Source organism: Protopterus annectens, chromosome 1.part2 (genome assembly GCF_019279795.1).
Source record: "Protopterus annectens isolate FY-2018-M chromosome 1.part2, PAN1.0, whole genome shotgun sequence".
In the NCBI taxonomy this organism is placed as follows: domain Eukaryota; kingdom Metazoa; phylum Chordata; order Ceratodontiformes; family Protopteridae; genus Protopterus; species Protopterus annectens.
Window position 1 is genome coordinate 231,776,826 of NC_056727.1, and position 23,122 is coordinate 231,799,947.

Below are 23,122 nucleotides of genomic sequence, written 5' to 3' on the forward strand. Positions count from 1 at the left end.
TACCTCAGGTTCAAGGCAGGCTCGAAACATTACCAATTCTCTGCGCTGCCCTTTGGCTTGTCTACTGCGCCCAGTGTCTTTACCAAGTGCCTGGCACCAGTAGTGGCTTACTGCAGACTCAAGGGAATTCATATTTACCCATATCTGTACGACTGCCTTATTCAAGCAGTCAGCAAGGACATTTTACTCCAGCACCTGGAATTTGTTCAGAATCTACTCAAGTACCTGGGATTCACTGTGAACGTAAAAAAAGTCTAATTTGACACCCACTCAACAGATAACTTTCCTGGGTGCTCTTTTAAACACAACAACCCAGATGGCATTCCTGACATCAGAAAAACAACTACAGCTGGCTTCAACTTTCAAAAGCCTGGCGTTAATGTCTCCGCTAACTGCAAGGAAATTCCTGCAGGCTTTGGGTTACATGGCTTCCTGCATACTACTCATACCACATGCAAGACTGCATATGAGGAAGATACAATGGTACCTAAAAAGCGTATGGTCCCAGCATTGTCACAGTCTAGAAACAGAGATTGCTGTCTTGCCTGCAAAGGGAATTCCATTGGTGGGCCATGGCATGTCTTCACAACAAAGGGAAAGCCTAAAGTCTACTTCCAGCCTACCAAGTGATAACCACGGACGCCTTGGATTATGCATGGGGAGCCCACTTGCAGGGGAAAGGCCTGCAAGGTTTTTGGACAGAGGATCAGAAGCATCTACATATCAATTTAAAAGAGATGTTAGCTGTGCAGAATGCCCTCTTGGCTTTCAGGGATCTTTTACAGCCAGGGCAGCTACTGATATGGACAGACAACACCACAGTTATGTGGTACATAAATAAGCAAGGGGGTTCACACTCCTACCCCCTTTGCAGACTAGCCATGACTCTATGGAACACAGCACTAGCTTGCAAAGTGGACCTACAAGCTCAATTCCTGCCAGGGAAACAAAACACTCTGGCAGACAGCCTGAGCAGGAACCTGTCCGACCCACACGACTGGATGCTAGACACCCAAATATTCAAGATGATTACAGAAGCCTGGGGCTGCCCGGACATAGATCTATTTGCACCTCCCCACAACTACCAGTTATAGACTTTTTGCACAAGGACATATCACAAGCTAGCATGGAAAGTGGATGCTCTCTCATTCAGTTGGAGGAACCTCTCTGGGTATGCCTTTCCACCACTACCTCTTCTACCAAGGGTGTTATTAAAAATAAAACAGGAAAAACCAAAGTTGATCTTACTGGCCCCGAATTGGCCTCGACAAATTTGGTACTCAACACTGATAAATCTGTCCCAGGAAACTCCATGGATTCTACCTCAGATTCCAAATCTTTTGTCTCAACATCAGGGCCAGGTCCTGCGCTCTCATATCAAAACTCTCAGCCTGGCAGCCTGGCGTATTCAGGGTCTATGATTAATCCTACCCTTTCCAAACAGGTAATGGATGTTATCTTAGAAGCCAGAAGGCCTAGCACTAGGAAATCTTATGAAGGTAAATGGAAGAGATTTTGCACCTGGATGCATGCTCAGGAATCAGATCCTCACATTCCAAATATTCCATTGATTTTACATTACCTAACAGATATGTTGCATAAGGGTTTATCTTTTTCCTCCATAAAAATACATGCCTCCGCTATCTCTGCACATTATAATACAGATCCTCCAATTTTTTTCACATCCACTTCTGAAACAATATCTCAGAGGAGCAAAGAATTTAAGGCCCCCTTGGACACCACCCATTCCTGCCTGGGACCTCAATTATGTCCAGGAAAAACTTTACTCTGCCTCCTTTTGAGCCTGCTGCCACATCTGATCTAAAGTATTTATCATGGAAGACTGTTATCCTATTGGCTTTGACTTCAGCCAGGAGAGTTTCGGAGTTGCAAGTGCTCATGGCTGTGGAACCTTACATTATTTTTCATCAAGACAGGGTTTCTTTGAGGACTAACCCTACTTTCATGCCTAAAGTGGTTTCTAAAGTGGCTTTAAACCAAACTATTCACCTGCCAACTTTTTTCCCTAATCCACAAAATAAGGGGGAGAGGATCTTGCATTCTTTGGATGTGCACAGGCAGCTTCGCTTTTACCTGGACAGAACCAAGGATATCAGGAAAACAGAACAACTGTTTGTTTGTTATGCAGCAAATTGCAAAGGCAAAGCTATTTCAAAACAGACCATTTCTAAATGGATTGCTCATTGAATCAGATTTTGTTACTCTCATCATGGAAAGCAAATTCCAGGAAAAATTAGGACTCGCTCTACCAGAGCTGCTGCTACTTCAGCTGCCTTTCTCAGGGGAGTACCTACCAAAGATATTTTGGAAGCTGCAACTTGGAGTTCAGTGCATACTTTCTCTAAGCACTATAATCTCCCTCTTTATTCTAAGTCTAGGGCAGGCTTTGCTTCTGCAGTCTTGCAAGGCCTTCTAGCCACCCCTTCTACTCAATAACCACCACCCTTTATCTCAGCTTTGGGATTCAACCCTACAGTGATGACTGCAACAGTGAAACACGATGAACATAGTACAGTTGTGTACACTTACCATAAATGTAGATGTTCGAGTGTCTTCACTGTTGCAGTCTGGGTTACCCACCCTCCTGACCCCTCTTATACTTTTATTGGTGTGGTTCCCTGCTTCACCCTTCTTCTGAGGTGTATTTGCTACAGTGTATGGGGTTTGTTGTATGTTACATTTTTTGTTTTACTTTTAGCCTTTACTTTTGGGCACCTGACATCTGGGGCAAGAAAAACTGGAGAACATGGCGTTGACTGGAAGCTTTGTACCCCTGGCACACTGACGTCAGGGAGGGTGAGTACAGCAGACGCCGGACCCAGACTTTGGGATTCTGGCCGACCGAGGGCTGCCTGCCGGCAGGAAGAACCCTACAGTGATGACTGCAACAGTGAAGACACTCTAACATCTACATTTATGGTAAGTGTACACAACTGTACTTTGTTGGTGTTTGAACAATTTTTTTTTCCAGGGCACTTGAATTAAAAGTCAATTAACTTTTGCCCTAGTGAGTCAGGGCTAGAATAGGTTTCCCAGTTGATGGTGGGATAATTGAAATTCCCCTATGACCTGAGTGTTTGGCAATATATTGATTGACTCCAGTTTGGTCAAGTAGGCCTCATGCGCATCATGATCTATGGAGGAGGATCTATAACTAGCTGTGCCTTGATTTGGGGGTCATGCCCACAGTAATCTGTACATGGAGCAACTCCATGGAGTTGTCCAGTCTAACTAGCTGGGATGTGAATTTATCTCTAATAGAAATAGAAACACCGCCTCCTTTGGCTCTCATACATTCATTTTGCGGTCAGAAGGTGTGGAAGGCAATGTAGCCTTGCAAGGTCAGGCTATTCTCTCTGAGACTTTGAGCCAGGTTTCTGTGACTGAACAGACCTCTGCATCCTCCAGTAATAGACGTGCTTCCAGTATTTGTAGCTTTTGGTTTAAGCTCCTAGCAACATAACCCTTATTTTGTTATGGTTGGCAATCTTCTTTTTGAGACTTTGCCTAAAAAAGGCACTATGGGGGAGGCAAGAACCTTTGCCAGCAGCTGAAAAGCTTGGTGGTGCCAGGTGCAAACCCGCTCTGGCAAAGCAGTGAGGTTTGTCGACCATGTCATCCCAGACTGACAAACTGGATCCCCTTTGAATGGCCCTAAAAACTAAGCCAATTATTGAAATCAATAATTTTTGTTTATACTGTCGCATCATTCTAGGTGTGGGTAATATGCTTCTCAAAGCTAGGGACATACCTGTCTGGGAGACATACTCATAAAGCTCAATCATGTCTCTCTTCTTCATTGTGGTATGTCTCTGGTCGTTCACTCCAACATGAACTATGACAGAGTCATAATGGTACTTGTTGTCGAGAGGCCTGAGTGCATGTGTAATCTGATGAATCCTGGCACCGGACAGGCAGCTGACTCTGACTTTCTCCTTATCTAACCTGGTGAGTGGGACATCACTGTCTCACTATGGAGTCTCCATTAACAAGAAAATTTGTTTTTTTGAGTGTTGCACCTTAAGGACTTGATAGGTGAGAGACTGGTGTTGCTATTTGTCTTGGGTGCTGTGGGAACTGTTAGTTGTAGCAGTCTTTTGTTTTGGAGGTTTCTGGTGTTGCATTAAGTTTTTTGAGAGAACCTCCACATATGTTGATTTATGTGTAAGATGCGTACTATGTGTATGAGTAGTGGTATTATGTGCATGAGTTGACAAACCTCTTCAGTGTTACTGTTTTTGAGTGCGAGAGAGCAGGGATTCAAGATTCTTGGTATAAATCTCTCGCGCTATGTGCTGGAGTGAATTATTAGAGGGTTGTTAGTGTACATGAGGCAGTTGCTACACTGCCTGAGGAGACCCAAGTCAACAAGGCTGGCAGTAGAAACAAGGGTAGTTCATCTGTCCATAATACTAGGTTTGAAGAACTGTTTTCACAAAAGGGGGTGCTTTCAGGACTGATTTAGGAAGTGTTCTGTAAAATGGGTATTTCTGGTGGGGTTTTGGCTGGTGGTTTTAATACGTCACAGCTCATTAGTAATACTTTTTAGACCAAAGATGTACTAGAGATGAGGACTACACTAATGTATTACAGCTCTAATTGAAAAATTATCCAAATTATCTGTCTGGCTGTGGCGAACAATTGCGCTGCAGTGCGTGGTGCTTCTTGATGCGCAAACGAGCATATAAACCTGCTCAAGCATTGGGCCTAAATACCAGAAGCTAAAAACTTAAAAAAAAAAAAAATCAAAAGAACCAATGAGGGTGCTTACTCCAAGCCCTAGGCCAAACACCCTTCACCAGATAGTTTCCAATCAGCACACTTCTCTCCCAAGGGTGCAAAAGTGCCACTTCCAATCAAAGATGGCTTGGAAAATGTGCTTAGAATAGAATGGCCCCTACAAACAGACCCAGATGCAGCTAACTTGTATCTGGACTATGCTACAGCTACTAGCTACTCTAATTTAGGTGGGAAATGCTAAAATAAAGATGTTAAGTTGTCTATCTCGCCTTCATTCTTGCTGGATGGGTTCGGAGCCGACCTCGGCTCCGACTCGGCCACTCTAAAAGCTCGAGAGTTGGTTCCACCGGCTCGAGGCTCCCCTTATATCCCACAATGCTAGGCGAGAGTTACCTCAGATCTCGTTTGCCGCTACAGCTTCGAGGTTGGTTGCTTCTACCGGTTCCTGGTGAGTGTTAGCTTTTATACTAAAAAGTTATTCTTTTTTCCCCTTTTTACCTTAATTCTTCACAAATTAGTGTAGAATATAGTTTTTATCCCCGACCCTATTTTTCCCCGTTTTCTCTTTAAAAGAACCGCTGGTTCTTCCCTTGGGCCTTTGGCCTTCCCTTCCTTAGGGTGTGTTTGTGCTTAATTTCTAATTTTTTGACTAAAATTGTTAATTATTTTACTATTAATAATTTTTCTGACAGGGTATAACTGTGTGTTTGGTGTGTGTTAGTGTACTCCTGTCAGTTAGGATAATGTCAAAGGAAGCAAGGTCTCTGGATTCAAGAAGTGTGATGCGTGCTGTCAGAAAATGTCTCTGACAGACGCTCACACTTCTTGTGTCTACTGTCTGGGGCCTTTGCACCTGCAGGACTCCTGTGCTGTGTGCCATGGCTTCAGCCCCAGGGTCCTGCAGGAGAGAAGAACAAGTTAATTTTGAGAGGCTTGTTAAAACCAGAGGATTCCCTGTCAGTTTCAACAGGAAGCCCTCTAAAACATCGAGGTCTTGGCTCCGGCTTCTGAGCCGAGACCTCAGGTTGTTCAACCTTTGCCTTTATCGGCTCCGGCTGGAGCCGATAAGACTCAGTCCACAGTTTCTGTGGCTTCCTCGGCTCCGGCCGGAGCCGAGGTTATCGAGTACCGTGTCGGCTCCGACAAGATCTTGAGCCGACAACCAGAAAGAGGTCTAGGTCACCTTCTCTTGGCTCCGTTCATTCGGCTCCAGGATCTCCCTGCTGTCTGAACGGAGCCAAAGGTCTCATTCCTCTAGGTCATCGAGGCTTTCCGATCATGACCTTCAGAGGGTGGTGAGTCGACTACTTAAGTCCGAGGCACTTGCCCAGATGCTTCAGAGCCCGACTCATCAGTCGGTGCCTGCCCGTCCATCAACTCTTTCCTCCTTCGACTCTTTTGAGTTCGGAGCCGGGTCGTGTCGGAACCGAGACTGTGGTCACCGGGCCGAGACAATTGTCTTCGGCTCCGTCGTCGGCTCCGTTTTCTTCCATGGAGGAATCTCGGCGCGGACTTCCTCGTCGGCTCCGAGGGGTGAGTGGCATCGGACCCTTGTCCGACCCCTCTCCCTCTCGGTGCTTGCGCTGGTGAGTTCGGCTCCGACATCGGCTCGGAGCCATCACTGTCGGTGCCGAGGGTCCTTAGCTCCTCGGGCGGGGACCTCTGGCTCTGCCTGACAGGGGTGCTTCGAGGTCATGCGGAGTGTGTTAGAGCCTGGCTCTACTCCACAGTCGGCTCCGTCAGCCCCTCCCTCTATGCTGCCTCAGGGTAAGTCGACTCACTCCCTCATCCCGGACCGCAGAGAGCCAGCTCCTCAGGAGTCCCCTTTGGGGATTTCATCCTCTTCCGAGGCCTCTCCTGATTTGGCAGAAGAGCCCCCTCGGAAGAGGAAGTGCAAGAGGAAGCACATTGACTCACCTGAGTCTATCACGTCGGACACAGATCTGGATGATTCTGAGGGTTCCCCCCGTTCCCCTTCTGAAGATGTCTCATTTGCAGACATTCTGGAGATCCTTAAACAGAGGGGAAATTGGCCAGCCCTCAACCCTTCAGAGGACGAATCTGTGTATCTTGAGGCGTTTGGCTCTCGTCCTTCCACCTCCTGGGTGTCCCCCTTGACCCCCTCATGCAGGTGGTTGCAAAAGGCATGGGCGGCTCCTGATTCAGTGGACCCCACTCCCAGGAGACCCTCCAAATTCATCACAGCTCCATCAGACAAGCAATTTTTATCAAAAGGAGTTTCTGTGGATGCTATGGTGGTAGCTGCCGCCACAAAGAAGGAACTGGCTGATCCTTCAGTGCCTGTCCATCCACCTAACAAGGAATCTAGGTCCATGGATAGGTGCAAGCGGATGTTCTCCTCAGCGACTTTTACCATGCGTTCGCTGAATTACCTGTGCCATTTCACTCGTCTTCAAAGGGACTTGGTCAAGGAAGCGAGTGAGATGTTGAAGGACCCTACAGCTGCGGGGTTCCAAGAACAAATGAACACGCAGCTAGCTATCCTTAATTCCATTTCCAACTCCTCCATGCGCCTCCTCTCTTATGCGGCCGATGGAGCGAGCAGAGCCGCAGGAACAGGGGTGGCCTTACGTAGGCACGCCTGGATGCGGCTATGCAACTTTGCGGAACCTTTCAAGACGTCTTTCACGAACTCCCCTTTTGATGGATCATCTCTTTTTGGTTCTCAAGTGAAAGAAACCCTGACTAGGTGCGAGACTGATGGCAAGACCCTTTCTGCCGTCGGAGTCCGTTTTTCGACTCCTTCTAGACCTTACCCCAAAGGCCAGAAGGGTGGAAAGATGTGGTTCCGTAAACAATCTCAAGGGACTTCGCCTGACACACAGAGTCGTTTTCCTACCAGAGGCAGAGGTGGGAATAACAATGGTAGACGTCGCCCTAGGGGCAGGGGGGGTCCGCAGAACCAGGGCAATCGGGAAGCCTTTCCTGACCAGCCTTTTCAGCATCCCTGAGGTGTTGCCCGACTGCCCATCTTCGGAGGCAGTCGGGGGAAGATTGTCACTGTACCCAGAAGCCTGGCTATCCTTGACACAAGACAAATGGGTACAGTCCATCATTTCCGAAGGTTATTCCATCCCCTTTCTTCGTTTTCCAAATCAGTCAAAAATCCCTTCCAGATGTTCCACCCGCTCAAAGGGATATAGCAGCTTTGGAAATTTCAAAACTGCTTTCAAAAGAGCTATTCAGCCAGTGCCAGCAGACCAACAAGGATCCGGAATCTACTCAAGGTTCTTTTTAGTTCCAAAGAAAACAGGGGACTGGAGACCAATTTTGGATCTCAGTATCTTGAACAGATCGGTCAAGAAAACAAGATTTCGGATGGTCACGCTGCAATCCATTCTTCCCCTATTGGGAAAAGGAAACTGGATGTGCTCTATAGACCTTCAGGACGCGTACTATCACATAAGAATGAACAGGCGCTCCAGAAGATTCCTCCGCTTCAGGCTGGGAACCAGTCATTTTCAATTCAGGGCCCTGCCCTTTGGTCTCACCACTGCCCCGGTGTTTACCAAATGCATGGCAGTGGTAGCTTCTCACCTGAGACGACAAGGATTCCAGGTGTTTCCATATTTGGACGACTGGCTCCTCACAGCTCCCACCAAGCATCTCTTTCTGATGGCCAGAGATTACACTTTTCGCGTCTGTCAAAAACTGGGTATCTCAATAAATTGCGAAAAGTCTGTTTTGTCGCCTTGTACTATTACCTACATAGGCGCAAATTTAGATACTGTAAACATGTCTGCAACACTAACGAACCAAAGGATATCAGACATTCAAAAATTGGTGTCACTTCTTCTCAACAACAACAGAGCCAAAGCCAGGTTAGTTCTAAAGGTGTTGGGAATCATGGCAGCCATACCTCTCCTCCCATTGGCCAGATACCACATGCGGATCCTTCAGTGGATGCTCTTTTCTCAATGGTCATACCAGGAACTTCCAATGTCTCACACCATTATGATCACGCAAGTGCAAAAAGCATCTCATGTGGTGGATGTCTTCCCCAGCTCCTGTTGGGGAGACCATTTGTTCCACCTCCTCCGGTTGCTACTCTGACAACGGATGCCTCCCTGATCGGGTGTGGGGGGCATTATCAGGGCAGGACAGTCCAGGGCACATGGCAACCAAACGAATGCCACTTGCACATAAATGTTCTGGAGATGAGAGCAGTGCTTTTAGCGTTGCAAGCCCTTCAAGACTCTCTTCCCTTGGGAGCGATTGCAATCCAGACAGACAATATGTCTGTAGTGTGGTACATCAACAAACAAGGCGGAACCAGATCATACCCCTGTGTCGAGAAGCACTCAGACTGTGGCAATGGGCGATTTCTTCTCAGCGTTTTCTGATAGCAACGCACATCCCGGAAGTCCAATCACATTGCGGACAAGTTGAGCAGAGCTATTCTCATGCCTCACGAGTGGTCTCTGAAAGACTCTGTAGTGAGAGATATTTCTCAAGTGGGGTCAGCCTTGCTGCGATCTTTTGCTACTCCCCAAAACAGCAAGTGCAGAGAATACTTCACTCTATTCCCTTTACCAGGCCAACCCAGCAGGGACGCTAGTCCAAGTTTGGCCCGGGGACTTCTGTATGCATTTCCTCCTTTCCCACTGATCTCTCAAGTAATACAGAAAGCTATCGCTCAGAAGGCCTCATTGATCCTCATTGCTCCTTACTGGCCTCGACAAGTGTGGTTCCCCTTTCTACATCGATTTCTTTTGGAGCGACCGTGGAATCTGGACCTAGTTCCAGATCTTTTGATCCATCAGTCGGGTCAGTTTCATCGCTCCCTCCCCTCTCTGAACCTCACTGCTTGGTTCCTCCACTTCCAACCGTAGCCAGGCTTCCTCAGTTATCTCACTCTGTTAGAGATATTTTGATAGCTTCCCATAAATCTTCCACTCGAAAGATTTATTTGAGTAAGTGGAAACGCTTCTCATATTGGGCACAAGGAAAGGACATAGATCCTTTCACCGCTTCCATCCAGCTAGTCCTTGATTTTCTTGCTGAACTCTTCCATGCAGGTTCATCTCCATCTACTCTTAAGGTTCAATTGGCAGCTATTTCTAATTTCCATGTGGGTATTTCTGAATCTGCCCTAATGTCCCACAAACTCTGCAAAGCCTTTTTGAAAGGAGTTTTTCTTCTCAGACCTCCTGTAAGAAATCCTCCTTCTCCTTGGGACCTAAATTTAGTTCTTGCTTCTTTGATTCTTTCCCCTTTCGAACCTGCAGCTTCATGTTCCTTAAAGTTATTATCATGGAAAACTCTCTTTCTGGTGGCTATCACATCAGCTAGAAGAATTTCAGAACTTCAAGCACTCAGTTGTCGTTCTCCTTACCTTGTGTTCCATAAGGACAGAGTTTCCTTACGAACTAACCCGTCCTTTTTGCCTAAGGTGGTTTCAACATCAAATCTAAACCAATGCATTGACCTCCCTGTCTTTTTCCGGAGTATTCAAATAGGTCTGAACAAAAATTACACTGCCTGGATGTTCATCGTCAATTAAGGTACTACTTGGACAGGACGAAACAATTCAGAAAATCTGATCAGCTGTTTGTCTCCTATGCGGAAAGCAGAAAGGGACTTCCAGTTTCAAAGGTATCTTTATCCAGATGGCTAACATCTCTGATTACCCTTGTTTATGAGATTAGACACCAAAACTGCCTAATAAGCCTAAAGCCCATTCCACCAGAGCTTTGGCTACTTCTCTAGCCTTCCAAGACAGACTGCCTATTGACACCATTTGTGCAGTGGCTACTTGGGCTACTCCTCACACTTTTATTTCCCATTATAAGTTGGATTTAGCTTCTAGGCATAGAGCTAATTTTGGTTCCACTGTTCTCAGGAGTCTGTTCCGTTAGGCCACCGGGACAAAGTGCTAGGGGGCGGTCCCATCCAGCAAGAATGAAGGCGAGATAGACAACTTAACATATAGAAGTTATGTTCTTACCATAACGTTCCATGTTAGTTGTCTTCTTCTCGCTTCTTCTTGCGTCCCACCCTCCTTCCCCTGGCCTGGACAGACCTAGAGGAGTTGTGATCGTGACCTCTCTTTCTACCACCTCTTTCTTAGTCATATGCTATTATGCATATTTTCTTGTTTCAGGATATAGGTCACCCCTTTTCTTCCTGCTGTTAGAGGTGGATTCTGTTTCACAGTTTTACTGTTTTTGATATAAGCTGGGTTAGCTTACAAACGAGATCTGAGGTAACTCGCCTAGCATTGTGGGATATAAGGGAGCCTCGAGCCGGTGGAACCAACTCTCGAGCTTTTAGAGTGGCAGTCGGGCCGAGGTCGGCTCCGAACCCATCCAGCAAGAAGAAGGCGAGAAGAAGACAACTAACATGGAACGTTATGGTAAGAACATAACTTCTATTTTTAAACCACAGAAAAACAGCAAGAATACACTAAATGCTTTAAACCAGCAGTCCCCAAACACTGGGCCGTGGATCATTTAGTACCGGGCTGCCGGGCACTGAGTGAATCAAAAAGCGAATGTGTGTATGTATGTGTATGAGTGTGTTTGTATATGTGTGTGAGTGAATGCGTGTATGAAAGCAGAATGTGTGTGTGTGTGTGTATGAGAGAGAGTTAACAGTGAGATTGATCGAGACGCTATTTTACAATCGCTAAGCAGTGCTTTTGCTATTTGAGTATAAAAGTCAAGTAAAACCAAAAAAAGTGTGTGTGTGAATGCATGCATGCATGAAAGCAAGAGACTGTGTGTCTTTGTATGTGTGCATGTCAGTGAACCTGAGAGCGACCGAGCCATTATTTTACACTTGCTAAGCAGCGTTTTTGCAGCTTAGCGAGTGTAACATAAAAAAAAAAAAAAGAAAATTAAAGTAAAGCATGTGCTTGAGTGTAGGCATGTATGTGAATAAGATGGAGATCGAGCGAAAGAGAAGTGTGTTTGGGTGTGTGTTTGGGTGTGTGTGTTTGGGTGTGCGTGTGTGTTTGGGTGTGCGTGTGTGTTTGGGTGTGCGTGTGTGTTTGGGTGTGCGTGTGTGTGTGTTTGGGTGGCTGTGTGCGTGTGCGTTTGGGTGGCTGTGTGCGTGTGCGTTTGGGTGGCTGTGTGCGTGTGTGTGCGTTTGGGTGGCTGTGTGCGTGTGTGTGCGTTTGGGTGGCTGTGTGCGTGTGTGTGCGTTTGGGTGGCTGTGTGCGTGTGTGCGTTTGGGTGTGTGTGTGTGTGTGTTTGGGTGGGTGTGTGTGTGTGTTTGGGTGGGTGTGTGTGTGTGTGTTTGGGTGGCTGTGTGTGTTTTTGGGTTCGGCTGTGTGTGTTTGGGTGGGCGTGTGTGTTTGGGCGTGTGTGTTTGGGTGGCTGTGTGTGTTTGGGTGGCTGTGTGTGTTTGGGTGGCTGTGTGTGTTTGGGTGGCTGTGTGTGTTTAAAGTGGGTGTGTGTTTGGAGTGTTTGTGTTTGGGTGCGTGTGTGTGTGTGTGTGTGTGTTTGTGTGTGTGTGTGTGTGTGTGTGTGGGTGTTTGGGTGGGTGTGCATTTGGGTGTGTGTGTGTGCATTTGTGGGTGGGTGTGTGTGTGTTTGGGTGGGTGTGTGTGGGTGTGTGCGTTTGGGTGTGTGTGTGTTTGGGTGTGCGTTTGGGTGTGTGTGTGTGCGTTTGGGTGTGTGTGTGCGTTTGGGTGTGTGTGCGTTTGGGTGTGTGTGCGTTTGGGTGTGTGTGCGTTTGGGTGTGTGTGCGTTTGGGTGTGTGTGCGTTTGGGTGTGTGTGTGCGTTTGGGCGTGCGTGTGTGTGTGCGTTTGGGCGTGCGTGTGTGTGTGCATTTGGGTGTGCGTGTGTGTGTGCATTTGGGTGTGCGTGTGTGGGTGCGTTTGGGTGTGCGTGTGTGGGTGCGTTTGGGTGTGTGTGACCCTGGCAGCACAGCAGTGAGATTTTGCATACCTCTCACGCAATAAATCTGGCCAACATATCTCTCTACGTCTTTAGAGAGAGAGGTCTAGACAAAGCCTACAATAATGGGGGGAGGAGCTAAGGCCGAAAAATAGGAACACTTAAGTATTGCTCTTACAAACTTAGAAAGTAGATAGAGATACAGGTTTTGCATTAGCATTATTTTCTGAAGGGTATGAAATCTGAAACTTAACTGTCAGTCATTATTTTATGACTTCAAACTTCAATGATCTGCCAGCGATTTACCAGAAAACAACAATTTTATGAGAAACGGATGAAAAATATGAGGCAGAATTCTGCACATTCTGCAAAAATCTGTACAGTTGAGAGGTATGCTGGACAGAGTTAAATAATGACAGATTTTAAATACTGCTCTTATAAACTTAGAAAGTCAGTAAGGGTACCATTTGGTTTACCTACCTCTCGACCATAGTAGATCAATGTTATGCTGTTAAGATCCACACCTTTTTTATAATTATTGCCAGTTGTATTTTTATTGAACTTTGGAGCTTTTCTCCCCAGGTCTCAGCTGGAAATAGACTTCTAGTCCAGTCTGGCCTCCCTGGCAAACAAATAAATGTCAAATAAATAAATTAATATTATGCACCTTATTGTGTGCGTGCAATGGCCGGTCTGTGGAAAATTGTCTTACATGAAACCGGTGCTTGTTGCAAAAATGGTTGTAGACCGCTGCTTTAAAAAGCAAACAAATCAGTTAATTAAAATAATGCTTGGTGGGAAAACGGAACAGTTGCTTTTGCAAACAGTGAAAAGTAACAACAACTACTTTGCAAATGGCGAAAATAGCCAAAAAAAAAAGGCTTTGGAATGGTGAAAATAGCAACAAAATACGGTTTAACAGGCACAATAAGGTAGACAAATGCAGTGCAAACAATGTAGTTTAGTTTACAGTATTTAAATACAGTATTAAATAAGCAGAACACAATAATATAATCAAGCAAAAAAGCAGGCAACTTATGTTTTTTGGGAAGTTCAAAAGCCTCTAGTCAGGTATGTTAGCTCAGAGTTGTGGCTGGTAGCCCACTTCAGTTCAAATCCCAGTGTTGGTTTGTCAGAAGGGAAATTTGTTAGTGGAGACTTCAAATATCCTTAAGTACAGATCTCCCCTCAGTCACAGCAGACGCCTGAGACTTTGCTTGGTGTGCAGTTTTAGGAGGGATAAAAGTGCAAGTGTGTGGGATATCAAGGACAGCCGCAAGCACATTAATATAAAAGAGATGCATGCGGTGATCAAGACACTCACCTGTCTGAATCATATTTGGTCCCTAGGACTTCTTGAAGTTGTTACAGACAAAACCACAGTCATGTGGTACATCAACAAGCAAGGGGGAACCATGTCCTACCCCCCTTTGCAAACTAGCAATCTTAGCTTGGGATACAACTTCACAGCACAATCTCACTCTACAGGCATCCTGCATTCAATCAGAGCAAAATTGTGTGGCAGACAAGCTGAGCAGGGCAAGGACAGACCCTCACAAATGGAAACTAGATCAGGCATTCTTCCAAGATTTGATCCATCTGTGGGGAGTTCCTCAAGCAGACCTGTTTATCTTCTTTCTGAAGAATCATCTAGCAATTTTCTGCTCCATGACACTATGCAAAAAGGCCTGGAAGATGGACACCTTTTCTTTTCCTTTGACAGGAATGTTCTTGTATTTGTTTCCCCTTTTCCAATAATATCCAGCGTACTTCTGAAGATTCAGAAGGAATCCTTCAAGACTGTTACTGTGACTCTCTTCTTTTGAAAATGGCTAGGTGCAATTACCACAATCTTTTTTACAGACTGGATCTACTCACATAAGATTATAGACATTTGATACACCTTGACCTAAGTCAACTTTAGTTTGCTGCCTGTATGATAGGGTCTTAATTCCCTTTAGGCACCTGTTTACTGAGGGTGTGCAGCAGGTACTAATGGAAGCAAGAAAGTCTGCTACTAGAAAATCGTATAATAGGAAATGTAAAAGGTTTTCTAGTTGGTGCCAGCAATATAACCACTGACCATTTAGGGCAAATTGATGTCTGGTTTTACAATTTCTTTTTGAGTTACTTATTCTGTGGCCTTTCGTACTCCTCCATCAAGGTTTATTTATCAGCCATTGCAGCATGTCTGCCAATATTTACTCCTCTTTTAATAAATTCTCATGTTAAAATGTTTTTGAAGGGGTTTTTTGCATAAGAGTCCTCCTTAAACTGATGGTCCTTCTTTGATATCTTAATTTTGTGTTAGAGAAGCTAATTTGCTCCATTTGAACCAATTAACGTAAGTGATTTAAGATGTTAACCTAGAAAACAGTTTTACTGATTGAGTTGCCATCTGCAGGAAGGGTATTTGAGTTGCAAGCTCTTATGGTGAGTCAATCCTATTTAATTTTCCTTAGGAGCAGGGTTTCTTTGAGAACTAATCCTTTTTATGCCTGAAGTGGTATCCAAGTTTTCTTTAAATTATCCATCTCCCTATTTTCTTACATGAAGCTAAAAATGAGGGGAGAGGATGTTGCATACCATGGATGTTGAGGCATCTCCAGTACTGTCCTGAAATAAGTAAATCTTCCCGATCTTAGGATCAAGTGTTCATTTCTTGTGAAGTTGAGAAAAAGGGACAACTTGTGTTTTAAAAAAAAAGACCAGTTTCAAAATGCTTGTCTTAGAGCATTTCTTTTTGTTATACTCACCATAACAAAACTATTCCATGTATGGTCAAGGGCTACTTTACCAGGCCCTTGGCTTCATCTGTGGCTCTTTGGAAAGGGTTGGATTCCAAAAATATTTTAGAAGCAGCAACTTGGTCCCCTGTACTTACTTTTACAAAGCACTGTAAGCTTGATTCCTTCTGTAGGTCTAGGTTAGGCATTTCTAGGACCATTCTCCAGCAGTTCCTGGATTCGTCTCCTTCCGCCACCTAAAATTTGTAAGCTAGGGTAATCTACTTGTATAGCTTGGGCATCTCCAGTAGTGATCAATGTGAATAACCTAGTACAGTTGTGTAAGTTAGCTTGCTAACACTTAATGTTCGAATGATCACTGCCGCAGTAGCCAATCCCTCCCTCCATCCCTCATGTCTCTTGCTTTGTTATTGCCAGAGTGTTTTTATTTATTTATTTTTATGTTCCTGGCATTGTCCTTTCAGGGCTCAACCTACTTCTCTCTTAGCATTTATTTGTCTTTGCAGGAAAGTTTGACTGTAATACTCATTTCCAGTGGAGGCTCAGGAAGAAAAGCTCCATTTGCTTACATTGCATTGTATTAAGTTAAACAGTGAGTAGTTAGATTTCTGTTTACATTTATACACAGTTACATTTATACATTAAGATTTTACAGAGGTGGAACTTAGAGAAAGTCTGCTTGCAGTTTAGTGGATTGTACTGGTAGCAGTTGTGTAAAAATGTTGTGGCTTTAGTGAGAGCATTCTATTTAGAGAGAGTATTTGGAGAGTATCAGACGGTGAACACAAAGTCTTAACCTTATGATGAGCATGTGCAGGATAAGGACTAGTTAAGATGTTGTTTAAGCAGTGGTTTAAAATAGTTTTTCTGAGTTTTATTTGTGCGGGGATACTATTCCAGTATTTAGAAACATTGGGAATAGAGCGAGTCTCCTGCAACTTTATTTGACTTGTGTCTAAGTAATAAGAATTTGTTAGTAGAGCAGGGGTCCCGGGCTGGACAGCAGGGCAGTAATAAGTTTTGTAGTGCAGGACATTTTTCTGTATGAAAAAAGCTGTTTAGGGCTTGACATCCAAACCTGTCTTAGTCAGTTCAGCTCAAGTTGACTAACTGTTTGGGCTTGAGAAATGTACTCTGAAGCTTTGGAATCTGTCTGGCTGTTGTATCATTCTAGGATGTAACTCGTATAGCTTAGGCTGTTGTAGCATTCAAATATCTACTGTTATGGTCAGTTTACGTACACAACTATACTGTCTTGGGGATGAAAGATAGCAAGGCAGTTCTCTTCTCTGGAGAAGGAGGACCCGCATGCTGGGTTAAACAGGATTCAGCTGGGCCCTGCTTGAGTAAGGGGATGATACTGAGGGAAACTGACCGACCTGTGGAGATACATCAGTGCTAACAGGTATACGGAGGAGTTGCAATAAATTTAAAACATATTATGGGAAATAGCACTGTTCAATACTGAAAGTTTATTTTCTGACCCTGTTGGTCACAAGCCATATATTTTTTTCTTAACCCATCACTTGCAATCCAAATGTTGCAATAGGAGAGGGGAGAGTTTATAACCAGGATTGCCATTCGTACATGCTAAGAGTTTTCTTCTGTGAAGATTCTAAGTCTGCTACTGATTTTTGTAAACTTAATTTACCCACGGGATATGTACCCCTTATAAATATTATTTGGATTTCCTTTTGTATGACATTTGAATATACAAAATTCAACAATGGCCTCTTTCAGTTTTTTTTTTTTTTTTTACATTAATTAATGTATTTAATCTGTTTAGTACATTATTTAATAAATCTGGTAGGACAGCATATAAACATTTTTGAATTTTATCTTTAAGGATGTCTGGTTTCCATTCTGCATTGTGGGAGAAGATCAACCTGAATTGCTAGGATAATGATTAGTTGATTCATTTATGGACCCATGCTATTCAAGGAATTTACTTTTAATGAATGGTCACACAATTTATGATGCTGCATAATATCAACTTAAGGAAGTCTGCATGTTTTCCTGCTTTTATGCCATCCTGTCCTGCTCGTAAAAATCCAGCTGTGCAGACCTGTTGCGTATATTATGACATTGCCCCCACAGTGCTTGCCTTATTGTAGTCTCAAACATTATAGCTATATTAGGATTTGTGCTTTATGACAAACAAAGCTATTGTAGCCAATTTATTTAACTGTAGCATTTAGTTTCATAGGTGTTTACTAGGCTAATGACCACAAGAGCCCTTTTAAGCCTAGCCATGCATCCCAAATCTCTGATAAGTTCTGGTACCCTTGATAAGTGTAAGCAGGGGCTCGGGAGGTGAAACGTTTACAAGAAGGGGCCTGGGAGATGAACCTTTTAGATTAGTGTCAACTAATTTTAATTATAACTTAGTTTTATGACTGCATATTAGATTCCTTTATATGATGTACCATTTAATATACTTCCTTTTTCCATGTAGGAAATGTGTGAAAGCTTATAAGCTAACAAATTCATAAATTTAAAGACTGGCTGGCAAATGCTTTTCTAAATTATTCTGATAATGAAATTACATACCTGAATCAGAATTTTCTTTCTTCTCTTAATTTTTTAATGCCTTTAAGTGACAATTCACTTCCATTAATGGCTAAAGTCATTGTTTGATCCCGTACCCCGAGTTTTTCAGATTCTTACCTCGTCCTATCTCTGGTAGACTCCCTTTACTGTCCAATTCTTTATGCCTTCAAAAGCACCTGAAGCATGGAATAAGAAGCCTTATTGTTGCTGACAAGTTTAAATTATGTGTTTGAGCAGATATTGATTATTTTCCAGTTTATCTGTTTAAAATGTGAATGTTTTTATTTATATTCTGAATGGAAGAAAGGAAATCTGACTTTCAGTCTTGGTAGACCTTCTGCTCTCCTGTTGCTGCCATGAGCTTGATTACTGGTGTCTATATCTGGTTCCACACAAAACTATACGTATTTTGAAGAAGCGCTATTGTTCAGGGATAAACTCACTTGTCTTTTTTTTCCTCCAGTATCCTAAATGAGAGGAATATTCACAGAAGAGTTATGAAAGCATTACTTTGCAACACTAAATTTCGAACAGTAGGAGACACTTGCACACATCTCTTCAAGAGATGATGTGTTCGAATTTGAGTTCAGATGTCTTAAATGATCCCCAGAAATATTTTACTAATACATGATTCAGCCTGAAATCCAATGTTCAAATCTAAGACAATATCAACAGCTTGTTTCTTGAAATGCTCCATGGAGAAAAAAAGTACCTTGTATCTAAACTTGTTTAACTTGTGAAATCAGAAGGTACATTTTCTGCAGACGTGCCACACAGGTATGTTTTTGTTAATGTTAAAGTTTAGTTCTCTACAGGATTATTTAATCCCTAACATTCTGTGATAATACTTTATATTTAAAAGGCTGATATTAGTCCAGTATTGTTAGTTTCCCAACACCCCTGTCAATCCAGTATTACACAATAAAATTATTACATTTTTCTGGAGGGATATGTATAATCAGCTTTGTATTAATCACAATTCCATGAATAATGTCTCTTGTCACATTTTATGTAGTTTTTTTTTTTTTTTTTTATCATTGTTAGTTTCTGTACTGTGTGCATTTGTTATGTTGCAGTTTTCCTAGGATGTGCCTGAAAATGGTCTGTTTTAATCCATGCATTACCCTGGTAAAACACGTAAATAAATACTTAAATATACAGCAACAAGTTGGTATGCTTTGTAGTCTGGGCTGCATCTAAAGGGTTGGATCCCTTTTCAGCTCTTGTTCCAGCTATTTTGAAATACCTTGCTTCTCTCTCTTTTTTTTTTTTTTTGCTAAGCTCGTATGGCTTATTAATCTAATATTTTTAACAAATCCATGTTCACAAACTAAATATTGTGAAGGTTATTGGTAGTTTATTAATTTAATTAAAAATTGGTAAAAAAATGTTGGTCTTTAACTTAGCATGAAGCACTAGGAACAACAAAAACGATAATTAAGCGCACAGAATACAAAATAACAAATTTATTAACACTTTATCTTAAAAACAAAGTAGTAAAATGTATTAATAGAAGTACAGACTGTAGACCTAAAAATTGTAAGACTGATAAATTGTTTTGTTGATGCTTCCTTTTGGCTTATTTATTTTTTTCAGTGTAGTCCTCTTTAGCTAAGGGAGATTAACAAAACCTTTTTGTACCAGTCCCAAGTTACCATTTAAAGGCTAAATCAAATGAGTAACACTTAACTCATTGAGTTCTGAACAGCAGAATACTAGTCCTCTTGTTTCTTGAAAGCTGTAATGCCAGAAAACCACTTTATTCCTGTGAGGTTTTTCTCCCAAGTCCTGTATTGAAAGCATACTTTATATGATTTTCAATATCTCTGCAAAAAAAAAGACTTGAAACTTTTTAAGATGATGGACTACACACTGATTTTTCCTATCAAGTCTGTCTGTTGGTGATTTTATATTACATATTTATGAAAGATTTTTTTTTTGCCAAGAATTACTAGTGTTATGGCCAAATGACGTGATGTATCTCTGCAAGTACGCAATGTAGACCCAAGATGTTGCATCTATTCAAAAACTTCAAACTGCTGTATGACAAGACCTGCATTTGCATGATCCGGTCTGCTCAATTTATTGCTTAGCAACTTTAATAATTTATCAGGCACAACCTGCTCCCTTAGTGCTTCATGCCGTCAGTCTGTTAATATCTCATCTGCTATGTTTACTGCTCACATTGAAAATTGATCCCAGGCTGTTCAAGCAATTCTAAAGGAGTGTTTTGAGGATGTATTTCCATTTTTTTTTTTTTTTTTATTTCCAGTCCATCAATCATGGGTCAGATCTCTCATTTTTTGCAGAACTCTGTTATTTGATAAACTTACTTCGTGTTTTAGTCAGACTGCCTTGCTCGTCAGGTGGCCATTTTGTTTTTGTGAGTTTTTAACTTTCTATGCATTTTGTTAGCCTTCTTAGGATTGGTTTAGCTGTTACTCCTGAGGGGCTTGTTTGAGTGTTCTTGTGCCTTCCACTTGCTTGTTTTGTCAGTGACACCTATTGGCTTATTTTTTCCCCTGTGGTCCCCTTTGGCTAATGGAGAAAGATAAGGCTTTAAGGTGTAGGAAGTGCTTTGAGTTAGGGTACAAAATTCCTTCCCTTTCTAGGCACACTATATGCTTTGTTTGCCTAGAAGCGAAGCATTTAGGTACCCAGTTTGATTTCTATAAGGGTTTTGGGTCCAGATCCAAAGGTATGCAAGAAGGTAAAAAGAAAACTTGGAGTGTGGGGCACCTGATGAAATGGCCAGCTCTTCCCCTTCTTTTCCTAAAGTTCTCTCCTACTGCCCAGGCTGAGTTTAGTTCAGCCTTTGACATCTGGATGGAAATCTCCTCCTTTAGAGAAGACTGAGCCTTTCCTTTAGAAAAAGAGTTGTCCTGATATTTAGATTCTAGACTTTTTTCTCTCTTCATTCCTGAGATCTTTCTGCAGACTCCCAGTTACTGTTACCTTAGAGTGGGATGAAATGAGGAAAATCATTGTCAAGGCTTGGTGTGAGTGAAGTACACTCTCTCTTCAGTTTCCAGGGCAAGAGAATATCCTATTCCATGTTTTATGTCTGCTTCTCCCTCACTGACCCATCTCTGTTGGTTAAGTTGGAGCTGATTCACCTGCAGCTCTTTTGATGCTTGTCTCAGTTCTTCTACCCCATCATCCTTTTCTTTGTCAGTATCCATGGTGATGATCTTTTTGGTGCCAAAGGTCATTATGGCCCAAGTCCTTGAAGTTTTCAGTGACTTGCTGATTATTGCTCCAGTGCTCTTGGAATTATTCTCGACTTCAACAGTATCTGCGTTCAAATCTTCAAAAAAGAAGCTGTCTTTGGCACTGAAGCATTTGTAGTCCCCTGCAGAGATTCCAAACCCAGGTATGGATTTATAAGAGGAGGAGAACTCCTTGGTATCCCTTTCTGAAGACCCAGGATTTGGAGAGATTCTCAAACTGATGCATCAGTAGCATCTTGGCCATTTGAGCCTGTCTCTCTAAAGGAGGAGATCTTGTTCTTCACCTTCTACTAATTGAGAGGTCCCTTTAGCTGACAAGGCTGCCTGTATTATCTGAGGACTTGGCAAAAACCCAAGGTTATAGCAACTGTGCATATGAAACCAGACAAGCTCCTCTGGCCTCCAAAAACTTTGACTTTTATAATAAGTCTTTCTTAGCCGACTGCATTATAGTGGCTGCTACCCTCAAAAAGGAGTCCTCTTTGAGAGTCCAGTAGTGCATTCTACAACCTTGGCGTTTTCTGGTGATAGACCATTTTGGAAAACACGTTTATGTGAGTGGTGCGTTTTCTTTTTAGGCACTTTAATTACCTCAGTCCCAAATCTATTGCTGTAACATTGTTAATGTGTTGTCAGATAAAAGCATTGGAGCTTTGCCTCCTATCACATTTAGTGACCAAAATAAATTCCATTTGAAGTCTTTGCATTGATCTTACATAGTTTAACCAGCCTATGTGTAACACTGTTTTGCTGTATTTAAATGTTTGCATTGCTTTTGTAACTTAACATTTTAGTGTTTTGCTTTTGAATTTCACAGTAGTTATCAAAAGGCACTTCCTTTTGATGGTGGTGTGTGTACATTTCTCCCTGCATGAACGTAACCACAACCTCATTATGCTGCCATTGCATCATTTCTCTAACAAGCTACATGCATTTCATATGTACTGTGTGGCTTCTAGTGAGGAATATTTTTATTGCACGCTACTTAATGAATTTAGTTTGCCTTAAAAATTCATAAAGCTTGGGAATGCAGTTCTTTGGAACTAATGTGGACAACCTTAAGACCTTTTAGCATGACTAGCAGCTCTGTACACATGGATTGCTCTTAAGATATGTCATGTTAAGGTACATTTTCATCAGCTTCCATTAGCTGAATAGTGTTTTGAAGTGAGTTCGGTTTTAGAAACCTCATACTAGCTTGCCTAAACTTTTTACTAATTTGAACAAATCATAACTTTATATGAATGCACTCATGTAATCATTCCTACCCCAACAAGTGAAACTGCATAGGTACTGATACATTTTCTTTTACTTTACAGGATCTGATGGTGGGTGATGAAGCTAGTGAATTAAGGTCAATGCTGGAAGTAAACTATCCAATGGAAAATGGCATAGTCCGGAACTGGGAGGACATGAAACATCTCTGGGACTATACTTTTGGTAGTGAGAAACTAAATATCGATACTAGAAACTGTAAGATTCTTCTGACAGAGCCTCCTATGAACCCTACCAAGAACCGTGAGAAGATTGTAGAGGTAAGATTTGGGGAATTACTGGTGAAGAGAGTATTGCCAGTTAAGTCGTTCTAAATAAATAATATTAAGAGGGCACGCAGAGTATATTCTTAGCACAATGTAAGTCATGTTACTCTCTCCATTGATTCTGTAAACATTGACCATGGCAGTGTAAGGGTCGGGAACCTCATCGTCATCATCAACCCTCTTTTTTTTCCCATTTTTCTACATGGAGTTGGGGTGTTGTTAACTGTTGCCATCTCTGTTGATTCACTGCCACACTCCTGTCATCTTACACACACATGCCTGACTGCTGCAGCCCTTCTCTCACGCAACCCATCCACCTCTTTGGTGAAGATGATTTAGGATGGACAGAAAGATGAGAGAAAACAAGGGCATTCAGCATATTTTCTTCTGCTTTTCTGCACATGTGCCCAAACCACAGTAATCTGTTCTC

At 42.7% G+C, this 23,122-nt stretch overlaps 1 protein-coding gene across 2 annotated transcripts in view; it reads left to right on the forward strand.

Moving 5' to 3' along the window:
* ACTR2 (actin related protein 2) overlaps window positions 1-23,122 on the forward strand; it is an 848,078-nt gene that overhangs the window by 290,549 nt on the left and 534,407 nt on the right. For both annotated transcript variants that reach the window (XM_044055728.1, XM_044055739.1), the window contains one exon: window positions 22,471-22,686. In XM_044055728.1, the coding sequence (XP_043911663.1) occupies window positions 22,471-22,686 (216 nt within the window). The remainder of the gene's footprint in view (window positions 1-22,470; window positions 22,687-23,122) is intronic.